We start from the raw sequence: 22,204 nt of genomic DNA on the forward strand, positions 1-22,204 counted from the left end.
GGCGGCACTGTCACGCCCTCATTTTTCAACCAAATTGGTTGAAATTTTGGTCAAGTAATCTTCGACGAAGCCCGGACTTCGGTATTGCATTTCAGCTTGGTGGCTTAAAAATTAATTAATGACTTTGGTCATTAAAAATCTGAAAATTGTAAAAAAAAATAAAAATTTATAAAACGATCCAAATTTACGTTTATCTTATTCTCCATTATTTGCTGATTCCAAAAACATATAAATATGTTATATTCGGATTAAAAACAAGCTCTGAAAATTAAATATATAAAAATTATTATCCAATTTTTTTTTTTCGAAATCAATTTAAAAACACTTTCATCTTATTCCTTGTTGGTTCCTGATTCCAAAAACATATAGATATGATATGTTTGGATTAAAAACACGCTCAGAAAGTTAAAACGAAGAGAGGTACAGAAAAGCGTGCTATCCTTCTCAGCGCAACGAATACCCCGCTCTTCTTGTCAATTCCACGGGCACTGCCTTTGCCACGGGCGGTGGAGTGACGATGCTACGAGTATACAGTCTTGCTGCGTTGCGTTGCGTTCAGTTTCATTCTGTGAGTTCGACAGCTACTTGACTAAATATTGTATTTTCGCCTTACGCGACTTGTTTTTATATTTAGTCAAGTTTTGACTAAATATTTTAACATCGAGGGGGAATCGAAACGAGGGTCGTGGTGTATGTGCGTGCGTGTGTGTGTGTGTGCGTGTGTGTGTGTGTGTGTGTGTGTGTAGAGCGATTCAGACTAAACTACTGGACCGATCTTTATGAAATTTGACATGAGAGTTCCTGGGTATGAAATCCCCGAACGTTTTTTTCATTTTTTTGATAAATGTCTTTGATGACGTCATATCCGGCTTTTCGTGAAAGTTGAGGCGGCACTGTCACGCCCTCATTTTTCAACCAAATTGGTTGAAATTTTGGTCAAGTAATCTTCGACGAAGCCCGGGGTTCGGTATTGCATTTCAGCGTGATGGCTTAAAAATTAATTAATGACTTTGGTCATTAAAAATCTGAAAATTGTAAAAAAAAATAAAAATTTATAAAACGATCCAAATTTACGTTTATCTTATTCTCCATCATTTGCTGATTCCAAAAACATATAAATATGTTATATTCGGATTAAAAACAAGCTCTAAAAATTAAATATACATGTATAAAAATTATTATCAAAATTTGTTTTTCAAAATCAATTTAAAAACACTTTCATCTTATTCCTTGTCGGTTCCTGATTCCAAAAATATATAGATATGATATGTTTGGATTAAAAACACGCTCAGAAAGTTAAAACGAAGAGAGGTACAGAAAAGCGTGCTATCCTTCTCAGCGCAACGAATACCCCGCTCTTCTTGTCAATTCCACGGGCACTGCCTTTGCCACGGGCGGTGGAGTGACGATGCTACGAGTATACGGTCTTGCTGCGTTCAGTTTCATTCTGTGAGTTCGACAGCTACTTGACTAAATATTGTATTTTCGCCTTACGCGACTTGTTTTTTCTGTCTGAACAATAAAAACTTTGGCCTTTTATCTCGGCTGCATTATCTTATCCGTTTGTTTGTTTTATGCAATTGTTAAAATATGAGATTTCAATCACAATCTATTCAATATTTAGTCTTACATGTACTTTTTAAAAACTTTATCTTATGCATTAAAATAACAATGTCTTATTGCTGTTTTATTCCATTTCCTCTTGACTGTAGCCAAATGCGGGCATGCCCATGACATTAGAATCAAAACGCACTTTACCACAGGCTCTTTCATTCCTTTTCTGTGTAGTACAGGTCAAATGCAGGTTTGATTCTTGACAAAGCTGGTATAATGATAAGGTACACTCTTTATAATCAGTTTTTGTTCCCTTTGACTAGTTTTTTTTATTCATGTATCTGTTTTGTGTGAATAAAGCTCAGATGTATGGCTGTACTTTATAGCGACATTAAGTTTTAGTGTATGCATGCAAAGATTTCTTCTGGATTCTTCTTTTCCAATGTGTGTGTGTGTGTGTGTGTGTGTGTGTGTGTGTGTGTGTGTGTGTGTGTGTGTGTGTGTGTGTGTGTGAGAGAGAGAGAAAGAGACAGACAAACAAACAGAGACAGGGACAGACCGACAGAGAGAGAAGTACAGAACTCATGTTAGGCAGTGACAGTTTCATAAACTGCTGCACGCACACTTATCAGGCAAACACAGCCACACAAACAAATACAGACAGAGCAGCATGGTAAAGATTTTATTTTTGTAAAAATATTGCACAGTATACCCGTATTTCATAAATTATTAAAAAAAGTTCTTGTTTTCATAAACTCCAGCTTCTTGTTTTCCGTCCACTGTAGACATCATGCTGATCATCTCGTCTGTGCTTTCTTATCCACTAGAGAGATAAAACAGTTGAAAATACCACATAAGAAAGTTTTAAAAACACACACACAATAAAAGGGTCACCATGCACTTGTCAAGACCCAAAAACAAGTTATTCCATCTCCACAGTAGATATACAAATGCCAGCTAACACTCATTAACAGGTAAATTCAGCTTTATAAAAGTATGAACTAGGTCTCCTGCAGTGATGAACTTCTGGTCTGACACAACGCAAACTCGCACTTGCAAACTTGCACGCACGCACACACATGTTCACTCGGGCACACGCACGCACGCATGCACACACACTTGCAAAAACAGTGTCTGTACACACGCTACAAGAACATATGTATATACTTCAAGGTAAAAATGTTAACCAGATTAGTGAACCATAAATTCAAGAAGCAATTAATGTGTATCTGAAGAGAAACAAAGCAATGACTCACACAATCAGATAAAAAGTAGGAGCAGTGCTGATGCTGACAGAGGGCTGAACTGGTACTGATGGAAGTCATCTCTGCCTGCAGTGGCATCTCTCAAGTCTCACTTGATCTCTTTCTCCAAGATGCTCTGATGAAAGAAACAAACATGGCAACATACTTTAAGACAGGTTCAGGACATACTAAAGAAACAATCACAATGAACTCCAAATTCTCTTGAGGCTTCTGTCCTTTTCATGAGACTAGACTGTCCCTAGGAGTGATGAACTTGAAATGGGCTAAACTATGAAACTGAAAGGAGGATTTTTTTGTAATATCAGGCTATTTCATAATTATGCAGCTTTAAAATGTGAACATTATAACAATACACCTTTACTTCAACATACATGCGCATAGTGCTTTTAGTTATGCGCTATAGAAATCTCCTTAATAAATAAAATAAATACATGCACACATGAATGTGTGCCTTTCTCCGTCCAGCCCTAACCCCATTGACATGTACATCTTTTTGAACCATACAAACACTGTTTTTGTGATTCAGAAAACAAAATAGAACCTCAACACCAACAAAAACTGAATGGATAAAATCCAAAAAATAAATCAAAATGCACGAAGAAAAACAGAGTACAGTTAGCATAGGACTCTCCTTTCTACTCCTCCTTAATTCCGCTACACATACATGAATAAGGAAAACACAGACAATCAAGGCAAGCACAGAACAGTTCATTTGTCACAGTCTGCACAGTGTTTTATACTTTCCTTTTACCAGTCCAGTCCCGTCATCAGTTGCCTGTGTGTGAGTTTTCCTGTCACTCGTTCAATGCCCAATGGCTGTCATGCCATCTATCATGGAATGGTCGCTTCCTGTCAGTGATTCATTCATGTCTGTAGGTTCTTGTCCAATGTCCACTGGCTGTCACATGCCATCTATCATGGAATATTCGCTTCCTGTCAGTGATTCATTCATGTCTGTAGGTTCTGGCAGTCATACCTTGGTCTCTCCCTGTCACTTGCTTTCTGTCTGGCTGTCACTGACTGTCATGACATTTGTGTTCCACACTCATCATTGTCCATTGTGTTCAGTTGTCTGGCATTTTCGACACAGCCTGGTCATTGCTCAGTGTTCGTCGCTTTTGTTGAGCTCAATGTTCTCATTGTCTGTGTCAATGTTTGACCTCCTCAATATAACTCTCATGATGTCTGTTCAGTTCTGGGGTGTGTGCTGTTTGTGACACAGCACAGTTTCTCCAGTCTTTCTTATCGTACTGAGTGTCTGACAGTCATTGCTCACTTGTCTCAACTTGGTTTCACTCCGCTTCATGTCATGTCACTGGTCACACCGCATACTCTTCCAGAGATTTGTTTAATGTCCGCAGCGTTTGGCCGTCATATCACTTGTGCTACTGAGTAGAGTGGTCTCTTCATGTATTTCAAAGTCCATGCACAATTTGTGTCACAATCAAAGTGAAGTTTATGCCACTAAGTTGCAATCTATTTCATTTGGCTGTTATGCCATTTTGATGCAGCCGTTCGTGCCCTTGTGCTCATTTTAACTACACATATGATTGCTTTTAAGCTATCTGTGTTAGAGAATGGTACAACCTGTCCACAGTGTTTGGGTCTACAGTGGAACCCTCCCTTGTAAGACAGCCCCCCCCCCCCCCCCCCACCCTGATTTCACATCTTGTTTTTTTAAGTCTTCTGTTCATAACCTCTGTAAATTGACATCCCTCTTAAGATCTGACTTTCTGTTGTTTTTTTAGGTACATGTAGTTAAAGAGGGGGTTCCACTGTAATGCTATTAATGTCATCTCAAAGTCTCTTCTAGCTATTCACTGAAAGTCTACTGCGTCCATTGAGCTGTTACACCATTTGCGCCAAAGCACAGCACCTTTCTGTCACACCTCCATCTGTCCATTGCCTTTTATTGCCATGTCACATGTGTCAAAATGGTCTCCATTTTATCCCCTAAATGTTCACTGCCAGTTTCCATGTGGCCATCACACTATTTGTATTGACCCCTCACAGTGGTCTGTACAAGTCATTCATTCAAGGTTAACATCTGGCTATTATGCCATTTGCGTCACAGCTGGGTCTCTTCCTGTCACTGCTCACTGTCAGTTGTTGCCTTTGCAATTGTGTTATAGTCCTTCTGTGTCCTCCCAAATCATGACTGGGTTTGGGTTGTAAGTAGTTGGGGGGAGGGGGTGTGGCAGGGTCTTGTTTGTAAGACTTAACCAAGACCAGCTTCCTTACTGAGTAACGGTCTGCTTTGACATAAAAGCAACTACCGTACTTTCCGGGTCATAAGGCGCGACTCCGTGTATGAAATAGGAAAAAAATCAAAGAGACCGCCTGAGTACCAGTCAAACAACTTGTGATAATCGAAAATTTTTAAGTAAATTTTCATTTCATTAATATACTTACCCGAATCACATAAAAGCATTGACGCAGTCTATGATACTTAGGTCTGAAAAAGGCTACCCGTCTAAAAAGGTTTTAAAGGGAAGCAACCCAACCACAAAAGGAAAACACAGCCTTGGTTATGACCATATACCCGGGGAGTTACCTCCCGTGCCGGGTATGTGACGTCACCACTGCTGCACCACGTGGTATCATTCGGCTTTAGAAAAACTAAAAACCATATGCGGGGTTGGCGGGAGGGAATACACTATGTGATTCGGGTAAGTATATTAATGAAATGAAAATTTACTTAAAAATTTTCGATTAAATTACATATTCTTACTCCGAATCACATAAAAGCAGATAGCTTCAACAAGGCGGTGGGAATAAAATCTAACTCACCTTAAACCCTGTCCAGGAACTGGCCACCTGCGATCATAGCAGGAAGTGTCCTCGAACCATCTTGCCGCAAGGCAGAGACGTCTCTGAGGTAGAAGTTCAAGAAGATGTCCTCAGAGCGCCAATAGGCAGTGCGGAGCACCTCATCCAGTTTATGAGAGCGAAGGACAGCCAGAGATGACGCCCACGCCCTGGTTTCGTGGGCTCGAGCAGAGTCCAGGGGAAAGGCAGGCAGCGCCCCCCCCTTTGACAGGTTCCACTCGTAGGCTTGCTTAATCAGTGTGGACACCCACCGAGCCATAGTCGTCTTTGCAATATCCTTATTTCTCACAGTGTTTATGGAGATAAAAAGGAGTTTTTGAAATTTTGACCTGAGCGGTAGTGACCGGGCAAGGTAGATGTCAAGGGCTCGCACGGGACAATTGACAGAGTCCGGGTCTCCAGGAGCCAGGATGCAAGTCAACGGCTTAACGCGAACCAGGGGAGAGGCCTGGTCTGGGGCCTGGTTCTTGGCCAGGAAGTTAGGCCGGAAACGCAAAGTAATGGAGCCGTCGGGCTCATGTGAAATGTCCTCCGGACTACCCGAGAGGGCATGGATCTCGCTACCTCTGCGCGCGGATGCTACTAGCAGAAGAAAGAGAGTTTTGCGTGTCAGGTTTGCGAAGCTGGCGTTAAGCAAAGGTTCGAACTCTGTGGAGCGTAGAAACTCCAGGACCAGAAAAAGATCCCATTTCGGCATGTGAGTGCGCGAAGAAATCTCTTTAAGGGCAGCGCCCTTAATCACCCTCGAAATGACGCCGCTGACGTCAATCGAGCGGCCGATCTGCCGTAGGGTAACAGCAATGGCGGATCTCCGCACCCTCAAGGCAGAAGCAGAAGCTCCCTGAGAAGCGAGAGAAGCAAGGTGGTTTGCAACGTGCATAGACCGAGGTGCTAGCGCGTTCAAACCGTGGCCATGACACCAGGAAGCCCAGGCCTTCCAATGTGACGCGTACACGGACGAAGTGGAAGCTCGATGAGAGCGTTCCACCAAGTCCAGCGTCTGATCAGAAGCACCGGAACGCCTCAGAGAGGTCCGGACAACTTCCACACGTGAAGTCTCAGAACTGAGGGATCCTCGTGTGGAATGCCGGTTCGAGGCTGCACCAACTCTCCTCTTACTAGAGCGAGGGGGATTGGCGGGCCGTGGGCGATCCTCAGAAGGTCCGGGAACCAAGCCTGTGAGGGCCACAGAGGAGCGACCAACAGAAGTTCCGGACCTTCCATTTCCGCCTTCCGAATTACTCGTGCGAGTAACTGGAACGGGGGAAAGGCGTAGGCCTGAAGCCCTGTCCAAGGAAATGCCAACGCATCCGTCTGCCAAGCCTCGGGATCCGGGAATGGCGAGACGAAGATCGGCAGCCTCTTCGAGAAACGGGTGGCAAAGAGATCCACCTGAGGCTTTGGGACGAGGGCCCAGAGACGAAGCAGTGCCCCGTGAGTGATCGTCCACTCTGATTGAAGCACTTTGCCGGAGCGACTGAGCGCATCCGCCAGAGTGTTCAAGCTCCCCGGCAGGTACCTGGCTGTGAGAGTGATCTGATGTTGCCAGCACCAGACCAGAATCTCGCAGGTTCTGCTCGAGAGAGACGGGGACCGCGACCCTCCCTGCTTGTTCAGATAAGCTGCCACAGTCGTGTTGTCTGTAAACAGACGAACATGCTTGGCGTGAAGGGAGGGCCGAAACTCCGCTAGAGCAAGGGCCACGGCCTCGAGCTCCAGCAAGTTTATGTGCCACTGGCTCTGCTCTGCCGACCACAGGCCCGACGCTGTCAGTCGGTCTGTGTGTGCTCCCCACCCCAGCAAAGACGCGTCCGTGAAAAGGTCCGTGTCTGGTGGGGGCGACACGATCGGCACGCCCCTGCAGACCCAAGCCGTGTCTAACCACGGCCGGGTTGCTGACTGGAACCATCCCTGGAGAGGGACGAGGACGTTCCAGTCCACGTTGGGAGAGTCCACATACGGTTTCAGAGCAAGCTGAAAGGGCCGCTTGTGAACTCTGCCCAGAGGCACCAAGAGAGCCATGGACTCCATCTGTCCCAAGATGGAGGCCAGCGTCCGGAGGGAAGCCCGCAGGAGAGGCAAAGTGGAGTGGATCTGAGCTTGAAGCTTGTCCACCCGTCTCTGAGAGGGTTGGACAGTCCAAGCGACCGTGCAGAAGGACATTCCCAGATAGGTGAACGTCTGCGACGGGATCAGCTCCGACTTTGATCGGTTGACCGCGAAACCCAGCAAGTGGGCTTGACGCAGAACCGACTGAGTATGACTCGAGCAACCTGTCTGGGTTTGGTTCATGATGAGCCAATCGTCCAGATATGCTCTGAGTCGGATACCCTGTGACCTGACCAGTGCGCATAGCTGCCTCACCACCATGGTAAAGACCCACGGTGCGAGGGACAGCCCGAAGGGGAGTGCGCGGAACTGGTAGATCTGATCGTCCCACCGGAAACGAAGCCATTTCCGGTCGGACGGATGCATGAGGATATGGAAGTATGCATCCGTCAGATCTATGGAGGTCACCCAGTCTCCTGGACGGAGTGAGTCTCTGACCGAAGCCGGCGTCTCCATCTTGAACCGTATCGTTCTCAAGAAAGTATTGAGATACGACAGGTCCAAGACGGGGCGCCACCCTCCTGAGGCTTTGGGGACGGCAAAAATGCGCCCGTAAAACCCCAGAGAGCTGTGGTCCACGACTCTCTCCACTGCGCCCTTCTGTAACAGTGTGACAATTTCCGCCTGAAGGACGGACCTTGCCTCCTGAGAGGAGGGGGGCTTGCAGGCCGGCGGACGCCGGCAAAGCGGAGCCTTGCTGTCTTGCCAGAGCAGGCGAAAGCCCGATCCCACCACTCCCAGAATCCATTGACTGCGCACAGCACGCAGCCAATGAAAACGAGCCCGGGAGAGGCCCCCCGCCATCACCAAAGTGGAGGGCGGAGGGGGGGTGGGACCGGGAACACTTCATTGGGGGTGAGGCTTGCTGGTAGAGCCGCCGCGCCCCCTGCCAGACGCTGTCCTCTTTCTCGAACCCTTAGAGGAGGGTTGAGAAAAGGCAGGCTTGGTCTGCTTCGTGCTAGCTGGCTTAGACGAGCCCGAAGCCTGGGGGGGCTTGGGCCGAGCCGTCTTCACCTGCTTGAGAGCCTGAATGGAGTAGTCCGAAAACTGCTGGTCCCTGTTGGCCTGAATCTCTGATCTTCGTGCATCGAAGACCAGCTGACCGAACAGTGGACCGTCCGCGACAGGTGAAGCTCTGAGTGTGTCAAGCGTCACCTGTTCTGAGAACTGCGAATGCGCTAGGAAAATATCCCGACGACATGAAACAGAATGCACGTACTGCAGAGCCGAGAGTCGCATCAACTCCTCATTCACCCTGGCCAGGGCTGAGAGAAGCGTTGACACGTCGTCAGCGTCTTGCTCTTGACTGAGAACAAACGGATCGAGAGTCTCAGTGAGAGCACGAGAAAGAGATCTGATAAGGGTCTCCGAAATGGAGGACAGTTCCAGAAGTTGGCGATTGATCTCTTCGGAAGCCAAAAGAGTGGACTCAGACAACTCAGTGCCCGAGCAACTCTTAATTGGCTTGGCCAAGAGATGTTGCAAGTCCGGCGTCACCGTCAGCGGTGTACGCGGAAGAGCAAAGGAAGCCAAGAGATTGCGAGATAGCTTCGGCAAAGCAAACTTTTTGTGAGTCGTAGGAGCAAAAGAAGCTGCTTGGTCTGCTGAAGCAAGGTACGCACGAGCCTCTTCCGGAAACGTGCCGTGCGGCACGAGTAACGGAACAGGCGTGCTTGGCAAACCACTTCCGGTAGGAGGTGGACGAGCAAAAACTTGCGAAAGCTGGTATGCTATAGAGGGGGATTCCGTGAACCGGAAACGGGCATCTCCCCCCCGTGCATAACGGAAGTCCGCCATCGCTGATGGTGCAGCGGAAACGGAGTCAACCTTGGCCGAAGCGCCTTCCGGAAAATACCGGGAAGTTACCTCGGCCGCAGCTTCCATAGCAAGCTTAAACTGAGACGGAAACCCCGCGCGTGATTGCTCACTGGCTACTGACTGCGTGTCTGAGTAGCTGTGTGCCACGTCATGACCGAAATCACCGGAATCCGCGGTCGGACGGTGAACGGGAAAACCCGAAACGGGGAATCCGTCCACACTAGCAACCTCCTGTCTGTTATCCATGCCAGCAGGCAGGAACGAGAGCGAGGAGGGCGTGCCCGAAACCACGGGACCAGTAAGGGGTGACGCACCAACACCTTGGTGAAAGGAAACACTCCCCGTTCGGCCGTAGGGCGGAAGCTGATCCGCACGCGCAAACACCCGCTGAGGAGTGTCCGGTGAGGGAAAAGCCAATCCGGACTGAGCCGGAAACACACCCGACGTAACCGCACCTTGATGCGGAAACGCAAGGCATGAAGACTGGGGCCGGAAGCCCTGCTGCCCTGAGGCCAGTCCACGGTCAACTCCTACCATCACCTCTGAGTGTGAGTGTGCAGGAGGACCTTCGTTTCCGGGAAAACCCGGAAACGCGACTTCCGAAGGAAACCGCCTTTGCTCAGAATCGCCCTCACACGCGTTGTGCACTGGACGAAACTGAACAGGAAACAGGGAGTGACCCTGAGCAAATGAGCTCCGTCCCTGCAGGGACAGTCCGGTGGCTTCACGGGAGCCGGTGGACAAGCTCGACATACCTGGAAAGCTTACAGAGGAAGCTGAAGAAGTACAGGAAGTTCCAACATCACCGGATGCGGCCGCAACCGGAAAGGAACAGGAAGCTAAGGAGCGAGTATCGCTCACCGCCGGCGGATGTACCAGGGTATCGGCAGGAGAAGCACGTTTCAACTCGTCACGCACTAAGCTGCGGATTTCTGGAACCAGCGAACTCAAGAGAGAAGTGACAAGCGAAGCTTGCCCATCCGAAGACACGGAGGGTGGGCAAGCAGACGACGTAACGCTAGTAGTAGCACAACACCCAACCACGGCGTGGTCGGAGGGTGAAGAAATGGGGACAGACATGATAATATTCTTTTCTTTGTCCGTAAGTACAGCTAACAAGGGAGGTTTAGGAACCGTAGAGGACGATTTGGGCTTAATCTTGCCCTTGACATCTCCTTTTCCCCGTTTACTAGCGCTCTCTGACATGTTGACCAAATGCAAATGGCGGCCAACAAAAACACACGTTACTGATGAAATTCACAAGTCCAACAGGACAGAAAATTATCAACAACGAACCAAAAAATCTTACTGCAAGCAAGAAAATGGAAAGATCTCACCAACTACACGGTAGAGGATGAATAGACGGGTAGGTGGTCGGTGGGTGTCGCACAGAAACTCCACAAACTCACAGAGCCTTGAAAAACACGACCTGTCATCAGTAGTCTGAAAAAGCCGAATGATACCACGTGGTGCAGCAGTGGTGACGTCACATACCCGGCACGGGAGGTAACTCCCCGGGTATATGGTCATAACCAAGGCTGTGTTTTCCTTTTGTGGTTGGGTTGCTTCCCTTTAAAACCTTTTTAGACGGGTAGCCTTTTTCAGACCTAAGTATCATAGACTGCGTCAATGCTTTTATGTGATTCGGAGTAAGAATATGTAATTTAATGCATGTTTCAGCTACTAGGTACTACCCTGGCCAAGTTTCCTCTCAAGACATCAAAGAGACCGCCCCATAGGTTAAACTCGGTCACTGACCCTGGTGCAGGAAGTGTTTCCTCTCTCAGATCTATGACAGGGGAACCACCTCTCATAGCAAAAACTGGGTCATTGACCCCTGGGAAGGTCAGTGTCTAAACAAGGCAACCCAGCTATCACAATGGACCTGCCTTTGATCTCGCGGCACACACAGAGCATACATATTTGCACTCTGTATTCTTCCTTTGATGTGCAGCTTATTTTCATTCTTCCACCGTTTGTTACCGGTATACTTTTTTAATTTTGGTGCGCCCTATCGGCCCCCTGCGCCCAATGGGTGACTGGATTACAATTTTGTTTAAAAAGAAGGGGGTGCGCTGTAACGCCTTGTAACCGGAAAATACCGTAGTTTTAACCCTTTTTCTGTTCATCAAATTCCCACTTTTAGCAGTGATACATCCTTTGAGATTGGTTTGGGTTAAACTTGAATTCCAGTACTTGCAAAGAAAATTATATTCTGGGATGCTTCCTTTTAAGGGCACATTTAAATCAGTGCGGGTTCTCTTTGCATTTCTCTTGCAAGTAAACTTGTCTCAGAAAGCCAGTAAAACTGTCTCAGTAACCACCTACTAGATGTCTGCATATCATTCAATGTATTCACTGACAATGTCTACATGCAGTGTCACTGAAAGTCTCCTGCATTTCATCATTAGCCAAGTCTACCCTCATGTCAAGGGCAGGATACTGCGGAGGAGGGGTTTAAGTGCACACCTGTGAAACACTCCTGCTAAATCAACTCTTCTCCAGTCATAGTACCTGGGGCACAGTGTCTCAAACCAACAGAAACAGAACATATTTTATTCCATTTATTTGAAGTTACAGCCGATAAAATGAAACTCAAACAGAAGTCTTGCCTGAAAACATGTAAAGTATCTGGGCATGGAATTCTTGGTCTGACTAGAAACAATACAAGTGGACGTTTCCTTATCAAAAGTGACTGTGAACCTAAAGATTTAAGACAGAAGCTGATAGAATTACTTGTTTTAATCAAATGAAATTCTGAGATGAACTTGCTCTGAAACAGTCCAAGAGGTAGTTGTGTTAACCAAACTCTTACGAAACTTACTTTAGATAGCCCTCCTTTCTACAACGGACAACTTTCTTAGATCAATTTTTAAAGAGATATTATGTAGTACCTTTTAAATTATGATTGTACTTGAACAGATGCTGTGAGGGGAAAGCAGTAGCAACAATTGGACAGAGCTCACTTCAAGACATTACTTTCCTTGCTAGGCTTTCTCTGTTTAGTTTGTGTGATAAAAGTTAGGCTGATCCAAGCCAAATGAGCAAAATGAATACCTCTTAGAAATTTTGAAATGTTCAACTTTGAAAACATTGCCAGGTGTTTGTGTCTGGATACTGAACCTGGTACAACACTTCACAACACCAACAATAAAATGGGATTCAACATAGTTTTCCGATTATACAAATGTGAAAAAAATATCAGGCATACATAAAAGTCTTGATGAAGCTGCAAAAAATGAACCGAGAAAGACCAGCTAGGTGTGTGTTTCTGTATGAATGATAATTACAGACAAACAGATGTAATTAATGTCAAGACATGAAAACATGAACAAAGATCTGTCAGGGGGGAAAAGTTAATCTTCTAAACATAAAAACAAAGAGATTAAGCAGAAGCTACAGTCTTTTTATTTTAGAACAAAATGACAATGTGGGTGTTAAAGCTCATGTATGCCTGAGGGACATAAACTGCAGTATACGAAACAAAAACCAGACACATCTGTTCACCAATGTTTAGATATTGAATAAGATTTAGAAATGAAACTGTACCATATTAATGCGCACAACATAAAAATAGTCCAGTAAAATGAGTTTGACAAGCTCCAGTCTGATTTGTCAGTAAGCTGCTTCAGAGTTCAGTTGGAGTTCAAAGTCAAGGTCGACTGCAGTAAAAGATGTAGCCAAGTTTGTCAAACCTAACGATCAGTCAGCAGCGCACAGTTGTTAAGTCGAACTACTGGAGTGGGTGTGTAGTCAAGTGGTATGTCCGTTTGTGACATGTGGCAGTCAACACACCTCGGCACTGAAGACAGAAAACAGTTCAGTTTGGTGTTGTCTGCAGTATTCAACAAGTCAAGTTGACTTCAACGCTGAGAGGAGAACTTACTGGGAGCTTACAGAAAATCTCGAATACGATACCATTCATTTTGTCGCTCTTCTGTAATACACTAACTTTTTGTCCGAGTCTCGAACCAAGTGAAGGTAGACTTCGGGAACATTTTCAATTCTTTTGACAGACTGTTCTGGGTATGGTACATGTAGTAAGTTCTCCTTTCAACCGAAGTTCAAGGTCAATCTATGGTGTCAATGTTCCCCTGCATCGTCACTTCTACATAATAAGGCCCCCTCCCACACCTTGCTAAATCAGCCTCAGTTTGTTCCTTCCCCTCTTTCTTTACTGGAAAAATAAAAAGTAAAAAGAGGGTGTGGGGAGACGTGTGGGAGACACCGGAGGAAATTCCTAACTGCCGATATATGTACCTCCGTGTCTAAAAGACTGTAACACTGCTGAAAGCCCCCAAACCCCAATGAAAATCTTCAGATCATACTAAATTGAAGAGGTAACACTCTTATGCGCATACTTCTGGCCATTAGAAAGGGACATTAACATGATTATGAACAAGCATATTTCTCCATCCAGACCCGGGGCTAACAACCCATTCCTATTTCTTTTTTTTGGACAGCAAACAACCCCCCCCCCCCCCCTTCTTATCCATCCCATCTTTTCCTGATCAACTCACTGCCCAACCCCCTAACACCCCCCCCCCCCCCCCCCCCCATGTTTCCGCTTTGTTTTTGTTGTTATTAGCATCCGCGCTCACAAGAGCGCCCACTCCCAGCTTGCAATTCACTAAAAACTCACAGATCGGCATACACGACACAACACAGACAAGTGCCTTGAACCCACCTGGTCTTGAGAACTTCACACCTTCTGTTTCTTGGCAGGCCCATCATCCCCTTTGGGCGGCTCTGCCTCCAGGACTTTGATCCTCTGTCCTGACAGGTTCTGCCCATGGAGTGTCTGTATGGCTCGCATGGCAGCCTCCTTGTTGGCGAACTTTGCGTAGCCATAGTTGCGGCCTTGGGAAGAAAGGAAGAAAAAACGTTTGACAAGGATAACGACAAACTAAACTGTTCAAAAAGGAAGAAGAGTTGTAATATGCCATGAACGCATCATTGCTGTATGTTTTTCATGGCTGACTCATAACTAAGTGGAGGTTAAAGCGCAAGTATGCCTGAGTTACCACTGATCAACATTGATGGCGAAAATAAACTGTTCAAAAAGATGAAGAGTTATATGCCATGAATTGATGAAAGCATGAATTCCACAAGCACCACCTTCCTTCTTCGTCATCCTTCAGAGGAAATTCCAAGGCATGCGCATCACAAAATCCATCCAATGCATGCACATTATGAATCCAAGGTATGCACATATTAAATCAATCCAACGCATGCACAGTATGAATCCAAGGTATGCACATATCAAATCAATCCAACGCATGCACAGTATGAATCCAAGGTATGCACATTATGAACGACCCTGCACCACAAAAAGACAGCAAAAACACCAGTCATTCACCTGACAGAAGGAAGACATCGATGAGGTTGCCAAAGCGACTGAAGGCGTCCCTCAAGACCCTCTCGGATACGGCAGAGGGCTGGCAGACAATGAAGAGCCTCTGGGCGACGCTTGAGTCGTCGGGGACCAGGGGCTGGGGGAGGGGCAGGAGGATGTTGCAGTAGTTGACCCTCTCCATCTTGTTGCCTCCAGGCCCCACCACAGTGGTCCCCATGGCACCAACACTGTTGGCAAGGGCCATCACCGCCTGGGGATTGATGCCAGCCTTCTCCAGCAAGCTGGCAGCCTGGGTGGGGATCACGACAACAGCATGAATATAACAGAAACAGATACACTAACGTTCCAAAATCAAGAATTTAAAAATAATAAGAAAGGTTAGTTGTTGGAAGGGGAAATCACGAAGAATACAAAACATTCACTAGGGCGGGGATGTAGCTCTGTCAGTAGCGCGCTGGATTTGTATCCAGTTGGCCGCTGTCAGCGTGAGTTCGTCCCTACGTTCGGCGAGAGATTTATTTCTCAGAGTCAACTTTGTGTGCAGACTCTCCTCGGTGTCCGAACACCCCCGTGTGTACACGCAAGCACAAGACCAAGTGCGCACGAAAAAGATCCTGTAATCCATGTCAGAGTTCGGTGGGTTATAGAAACACGAAAATACCCAGCATGCTTCCTCCAAAAGCGGTGTATGGCTGCCTAAATGGCGGGGTAAAAACGGTCATACACGTAAAAGCCGTGGGAGTTTCAGCCCATGAACGAACAAACAAACAAACAAACATTCACTAATACAAAACATTCACTAGTATGTCCACTAGATGGTCTTTAAATTAAACAGACAAACAAATAATAACGAGAAAATGAAAAGAAAAAGAACATTGTCTCTTCATATGTAACATAAAATAACAGTATGGGTACCTTATACTCAAGAAAGGATAAAAGGCGAGATGCAGAAGACACAAAATGAAAAGGAGAAGAGTTACAAAAACAAAAGAGAAAGTGGCACGCTCACACATCAATACATGTACTTTGTTTATCTGATGTAAAAGAAATGAAATAATTTGTTGGGTTTATTTTCTCCACGCTGAACTTGCATAAAACAACCTCTGGATGACCAAAAACAACAAAAAGGATGTTCACATTTTGAATCAAAATATAACATTAACAGTGGTCCTATTTCAGGCCAATATCTTAAAATTAAAACCAACAAACCCAGGTACTGTACAGAAGGAAAAGCATTATCTGGCACCACCAGCAATTAAATAGATGGAACTTTGAGTCTGAAAAGAAACCACCTGACAACTCACCCTTTGCCTGAGATCAGTAGGATCATCACCACGTCCTGGTGAATAGCCACTGCAAATGAAGGGAAAATGTTATGTTGAAGGCAAAGAACCATCCACATTCTGAATTAGCACCGCACATTTTTGCACACAGACTGAGATTCCTTGCTTACCATAGCATTAAGGTCAAGAATTTAGAATAAAAGTTGGCATGTTAAAGGTACATCCCTTCTTGTGTTAGTTCATCACCACCGATCTCTTCTGGCTTTTACACAGAGTAAGATTCAGAGTATTTTTCATGTTAAACACATCTCAAAAATCAACATCCTGGGCGCTTCCTGTACAGAGTGAGAATTCTTGGTTTAAATAGTTCCACAACACCTGTGTAAATCTGCTGAACAGATCTGAAGCCGTACACGTTATCGTGTATTATGTAGGAAGGATGGTGCCTGTAAGTAATGTTAAAATAGCCCACAAAAAGTCAGAAAACACAATACACAAGTTAACCCCTCACCTGTCGTAGCCCTGAGAGGGATCAGGGTTCTGCACGTTCTCCTCTGCTAGCTGCACCATCAGCTGGCTGCCGATGGGGTACTCAAAGCCATGCAGCTTGTCCCTGGCGTAGGATGCACACTGGGGGGTGGCATACCTTGCATACGCCACACCTGTTCAACACACACATATATATATATATTGCTGTTTTGAGACATGCCGTAATTTCTAATGTTCAAGATACTGAAGTTAACTTACCCCGTATTCTGGTTTTCATTCTAGAATAGTTTTCTGTGTTCTTTCTCCTTCAAAGTTTGTTTTCTCTTTATTTGTTTTTTCTTTACTAGATTCAAGTCCATATCCTACTCAGCTTTTTACAAAAACATCTGCTGCAGAAGAAGCTGAACCTAAGCAGAACATGTCTCAAACCAAAAGTGGCAAGAGAAATGCCTGCAGACTGTTGATTTTAGTGAGATGTTGACAAAGATAACTGCAGTCTCCAGGCAGACTTGTTGGTGTAAAATCAATCATTTGTAACCAATAAAGCAACTGCAACCAGCATTATAACGCATGGGTGGGATTCTTCCGGTATATGCCGGAAATCTGGATTCGTAATGTCTGTGGTGACGTTTTTGTGGTTGTTAATTATAACAAGAAGGGCAAAGCCCATACGACTCACATGCTTGACCTTTACATGACCTTGACCTTCAGGGTCAAGGTCAAATAACTAAACCTAGCAATGACATCATACACTAAGAACTGCTTTACACATTTTTCCTACCAAAATACCCAAGGTCAAGGTCATCCAAGGTCATGCAACACAAAGCTGTTAATTCAAGACATAGGAAGTACAATGGTGCTTATTGGCTCTTTCTACCATGAGATATGGTCACTTTTAGTGGTTCACTACCTTATTTTGGTCACATTTCATAAGGGTCAAAGTGACCTTGACCTTGATCATATGTGACCAAATGTGTCTCATGATGAAAGCATAACATGTGCCCCACATAATTTTTAAGTTTGAAACAGTTATCTTCCATAGTTCAGGGTCAAGGTCACTTCAAAATATGTATACAATCCAACTTTGAAGAGCTCCTGTGACCTTGACCTTGAAGCAAGGTAAACCAAACTGGTATCAAAAGATGGGGCTTACTTTGCCCTATATATCATATATAGGTGAGGTATTGAATCCCAAAAACTTCAGAGAAAATGTGGAAAATGTGAAAAATAGCTGTTTTTTAGGCAACATGTATGGCCCCTGCGACCTTGACCTTGAAGCAAGGTCAAGATGCTATGTATGTTTTTTGGGGCCTTGTCATCATACACCATCTTGCCAAATTTGGTACTGATAGACTGAATAGTGTCCAAGAAATATCCAACGTTAAAGTTTTCCGGACGGACGTCCGGACGACTCGGGTGAGTACATAGACTCACTTTTGCTTCGCATGTGAGTCAAAAATCCTTCAGCGTCTGGGGGCTCCCAGACCCCCCCCCCCCCCTTCAAATTCTTCAGGATTCATGGCATTTTTCAGTCCCACCCATGATAACGTAAATTTAAAATCATTATCCACCCTCTCCCTCATTCCCTTCATCTGGATAGCTCACCCACTCTCTTTGGTCAGAACACCTCCTGCATGTCAAAACTATTGGACAGTCGAACTGTCATGGGTCAGATCCATGCATCAGATCAAAAAAGTATGCATCAGTAAATGAAGACTGACTTCTGAGAACAATACTGATAAATAGTACACTTCCACACACTCTGCATTTCATAGTGCAAACACACACAATCTGTGTCATTGTCCCCTTTACCTGTAGACTCATTGAGGTCGCAGTACTCCATGCCTGGTATAAGGTTGAAGAGCTTGGTCAGGTAGCCCTGCGTCATACCTATGGGCGCCACAATCTGGATTCTGCAGCAGTTGGAAGGGGCTGGATAGTCGTTAAGCATGGACATCGGGCCCAGCCCTCCCATAGCCGCTACTGGTGGTGGTCCAGCAGTAAAATTACCTGAGGAGTAAAACACTGAAAGCATGAATAATTAACACATGGATTATGCAGGGGTGGGACTCTCTTGTGATGAAAAAAGAGAAAATCCCTTTTTTATGGGGGGTTTGGGGGCATGCCCCCCCCCCCCCCGAATTTTTTTAAATGGTACATTGAAATCTGTGCAATCTGAGACTAAAATTCAACTTGTTTGGATCAGGTAAACAAGTCGCGTAAGGCGAAAATACAATATTTAGTCAAGTAGCTGTCGAACTCACAGAATGAAACTGAACGCAATGCCATTTTACTCGTAGCATTGTCAGGCCACCGCTCATGGCAAAGGCAGTGAAATTGACAAGAAGAGCGGGGTAGTAGTTGCGCTAAGAAGGATAGCACGCTTTTCTGTACCTCTCTTTGTTTTAACTTTCTGAGCGTGTTTTTAATCCAAACATATCATATCTATATGTTTTTGGAATCAGGAACCGACAAGGAATAAGATGAAAGTGTTTTTAAATTGATTTGGACAATTTAATTTTGATAATAATTTTTATATATTTAATTTTCAGAGCTTGTTTTTAATCCAAATATAACATATTTATATGTTTTTGGAATCAGCAAATGATGGAGAATAAGATAAACGTAAATTTGGATCGTTTTATAAATTTTTATTTTTTTTACAATTTTCAGATTTTTAATGACCAAAGTCATTAATGGAAAATTTCCTAAATAAATTATCATTTAATTAATATACTTACCCGAATCACATTAGCATTGAGTCACCTGAGATGCTTATCACTGAAAAACGCTTACCCGGCTAAAGAATTTAAAGGGAAGCAACCCCATCACCAAAACGAAAGTGAAAGTAGCTTTGGTAATGGGCCAGTACACCGGGAGTTACCTCCCATACGGGTGTATGCCACGTCACTTCCTCTAGGAACACGTGCCTATTATCATACGGCTTTAAAAAATCTTAAAACCATAAGCGGGGCAGGTGGGAGGGAATACAGTATGTGATTCGGGTAAGTATATTAATTAAATGATAATTTATTTAGGAAATTTTCCATTTAATATCATATTCTTACTCCGAATCACATTAGCAGATAACATCAACAAGGCGGTGGGCTAGAAATGAATCAAAACTCACCATCAAGTTCTGGACAGGAACTGGCCTGCTGCTATGAGCGCTGGAAGGCCTCTGGAGCCATCCTGTCGAAGAGCTGTGACGTCCCGAAGATAAAAGTTTATGAAAACATCTTCGGAACGCCAATACGCAGTTGTCAGCACCTCCTCTAGACGTCTGGAGCGCAGAACTGCCAGAGAGGATGCCCACGCCCTCGTCTCATGGGCTCGGGCCGAGTCAAGTGGCAAGGAGGGCATAACCCCCCCCCTCTTTGTGCGCCTCCACTCATAAGCCTGCTTGATGAGCGAGGACACCCACCGGGCCAACGTTACCTTCGACAAATCTTTCTCGCGCCTAGTAAGGAGAGAGATAAACAACAACTTCTGAGAACTAGACCGAATCGGCTGAGTCCGGGCTAAGTACAGACGAAGTGCCCTCACAGGGCAATTGACCGAATCGGGGTCACCCGGGGCCAACGCGCTGGTCAGAGCCTTAACTCTAACCAGCGGAGAGGCCTGCCCCGGAGACTGATTCTTGGCCAGGAAATCAGGCCGGAAACGCAAAGATGCGGAACCGTCCGGCTCAAAGGAGATATCTCCAGGCTGACCCGACAGGGCGTGGACCTCGCTACCCCGTCGGGCCGTAGCCAACAAAAGGAGAAACAGCGCTTTGCGAGTGACATTGAACAGACTGGCCTCGCTTAAAGGCTCAAAATCCGCAGAACGAAGGAATTCCAGGATTAAAAACAAGTCCCACTTGGGAGCGGGCAAACGAGCTTTAGCTTCCTTAAGAGCAGCCCCTTTAATGACTGCAGCTATAACGCCCCCGACTCGAACAGAACGACCAATCTGCTGAAGAGTCGCCGAGATAGCGGAGCGCCGGACCCTCAACGAGGAGACTGAGGCGCCCTGTGAAGACATGAAAGAGAGGTGGTTAGCGACCTGAATAGAGCGCGGAGCCACCGAACTCACCCCTCTAGCTGAACACCAGGCAGTCCATGCCTTCCAGTGGGAAGCATAAACTGAAGAGGTGGACGCTCTATGCGAGCGAGCCACCAAGTCCAGAGTCAAAGACGACGCCCCAGAGCGCTTCAGCGAGTCCCGAACAACTTCCACACGTGAAGCTTCAGAAGACTGGGCTCCTCGTGTGGAATGCCTGTTCGGGGCTGCACTAGTTCCCCTCGCACGAGTGCGAGAGGAATGGGGGGCCCTTGGGCAAGCCGAAGAAGATCTGGAAACCAGACCTGCGACGGCCACAGAGGAGCGACCAGAAGAAGAAGGGCCGGCTCCTCCATCTCCGCTTTCCGGATTACTCGGCTGAGTAACGGAAAGGGAGGAGTCTGAAGATCTGTATGTGCCCCCCAACCCTCCCTGGACGCATCTGTAAAGAGGTCCAGGTCGGGGAGGGGCACGACGATCGGAACACCTCTGCAGACCCACTCCGTGTGCAACCACGGAAGGGTCGCAGACCGGAACCATCCCTGCAAAGGGATGAGGGCGTCCCAGTCCACCAGAGGAGAGTCCACAAACGGCTTCAGCGCGAACTGAAGCGGACATTTGTGGACCCGGCCCAGTGAAACCAGAAGAGCCATAGACTCCATCTGCCCCAAGATGGAGGCGAGCGAGCGGATGGAAGCCATCAGGAGAGGTAAAGTGGAGCGAATCTGAGCTTGGAGCTTGTCCACCCTTCTCTGAGAAGGCTGGACAGTCCAAGCGACCGTGTCGAAAGACATCCCCAGATAAGTGAATGTCTGTGACGGGGTCAGCTCCGACTTTACCCGGTTGATCGAGAACCCCAACCAGTTGGATTCTCGAAGAACCGTCAGGGTATCCTGCGAACAGCCGCTCTGGGACTGGTTCATGATGAGCCAGTCGTCCAGATAAGCCCGCAGACGGATACCCTGGGACCTCACCAGTGCACAGACCTGTCTCACCACCATGGTGAAAATCCACGGTGCGAGAGACAGCCCGAAAGGGAGTGCGCGAAACTGGTAGATCTGATCTCCCCACCGGAAACGAAGCCATTTCCGGTCGGTCGGATGCATAAGAATGTGAAAGTATGCGTCCGTGAGATCGATCGAGGTCACCCAGTCTCCTGGGCGGAGAGAGTCTCGGACAGAGGCTGGCGTCTCCATCTTGAATTTTATCTCCCTCAAGAAAGTATTGAGGAGAGATAAATCCAACACGGGACGCCATCCTCCTGATGCTTTGGGAACAGCGACCAGACGCCCGTAAAATCCCAGGGAGCTGTGGACCCGAACTCTCTCCACCGCGCCCTTCTGCTCCAGGGAGGCAATTTCCGACTGCAAGACGGAACGTGCTTCCTGCGAGAAGGGGGGCTTGAACCGCGGAGGCACTCGGGTAAGAGGCGCCTTTTCCTCCCGCCAGAGTAGACG

General features: G+C 46.3%; 1 protein-coding gene across 2 annotated transcripts in view; it reads right to left on the reverse strand.

Annotated features, from left to right (window-relative positions):
* Positions 1-2,221: 2,221 nt before the first annotated feature.
* LOC138982489 (RNA-binding protein 45-like) overlaps positions 2,222-22,204 on the reverse strand; it is a 37,183-nt gene continuing 17,200 nt past the window's right edge. Inside the window, exons 7-13 of one of the 2 annotated variants that reach the window (XR_011460877.1) lie at positions 18,516-18,713; positions 16,726-16,876; positions 16,236-16,284; positions 14,935-15,220; positions 14,263-14,435; positions 2,811-2,934; positions 2,222-2,377 (exon numbers count right to left, since the gene is read on the reverse strand). Coding sequence is in view for 1 of the 2 variants with exons in the window: in XM_070355794.1 (XP_070211895.1) it covers positions 14,278-14,435; positions 14,935-15,220; positions 16,236-16,284; positions 16,726-16,876; positions 18,516-18,713 (842 nt within the window). In the remaining variant the exon portion in view is untranslated. Of the gene's footprint in view, positions 2,378-2,810; positions 2,935-12,126; positions 13,378-14,262; positions 14,436-14,934; positions 15,221-16,235; positions 16,285-16,725; positions 16,877-18,515; positions 18,714-22,204 lie in introns of those variants that run through there. The other variant, XM_070355794.1, reaches the window with a different exon arrangement.

This window comes from Littorina saxatilis, linkage group LG12 (genome assembly GCF_037325665.1).
Source record: "Littorina saxatilis isolate snail1 linkage group LG12, US_GU_Lsax_2.0, whole genome shotgun sequence".
Lineage (NCBI taxonomy): Eukaryota > Metazoa > Mollusca > Gastropoda > Littorinimorpha > Littorinidae > Littorina > Littorina saxatilis.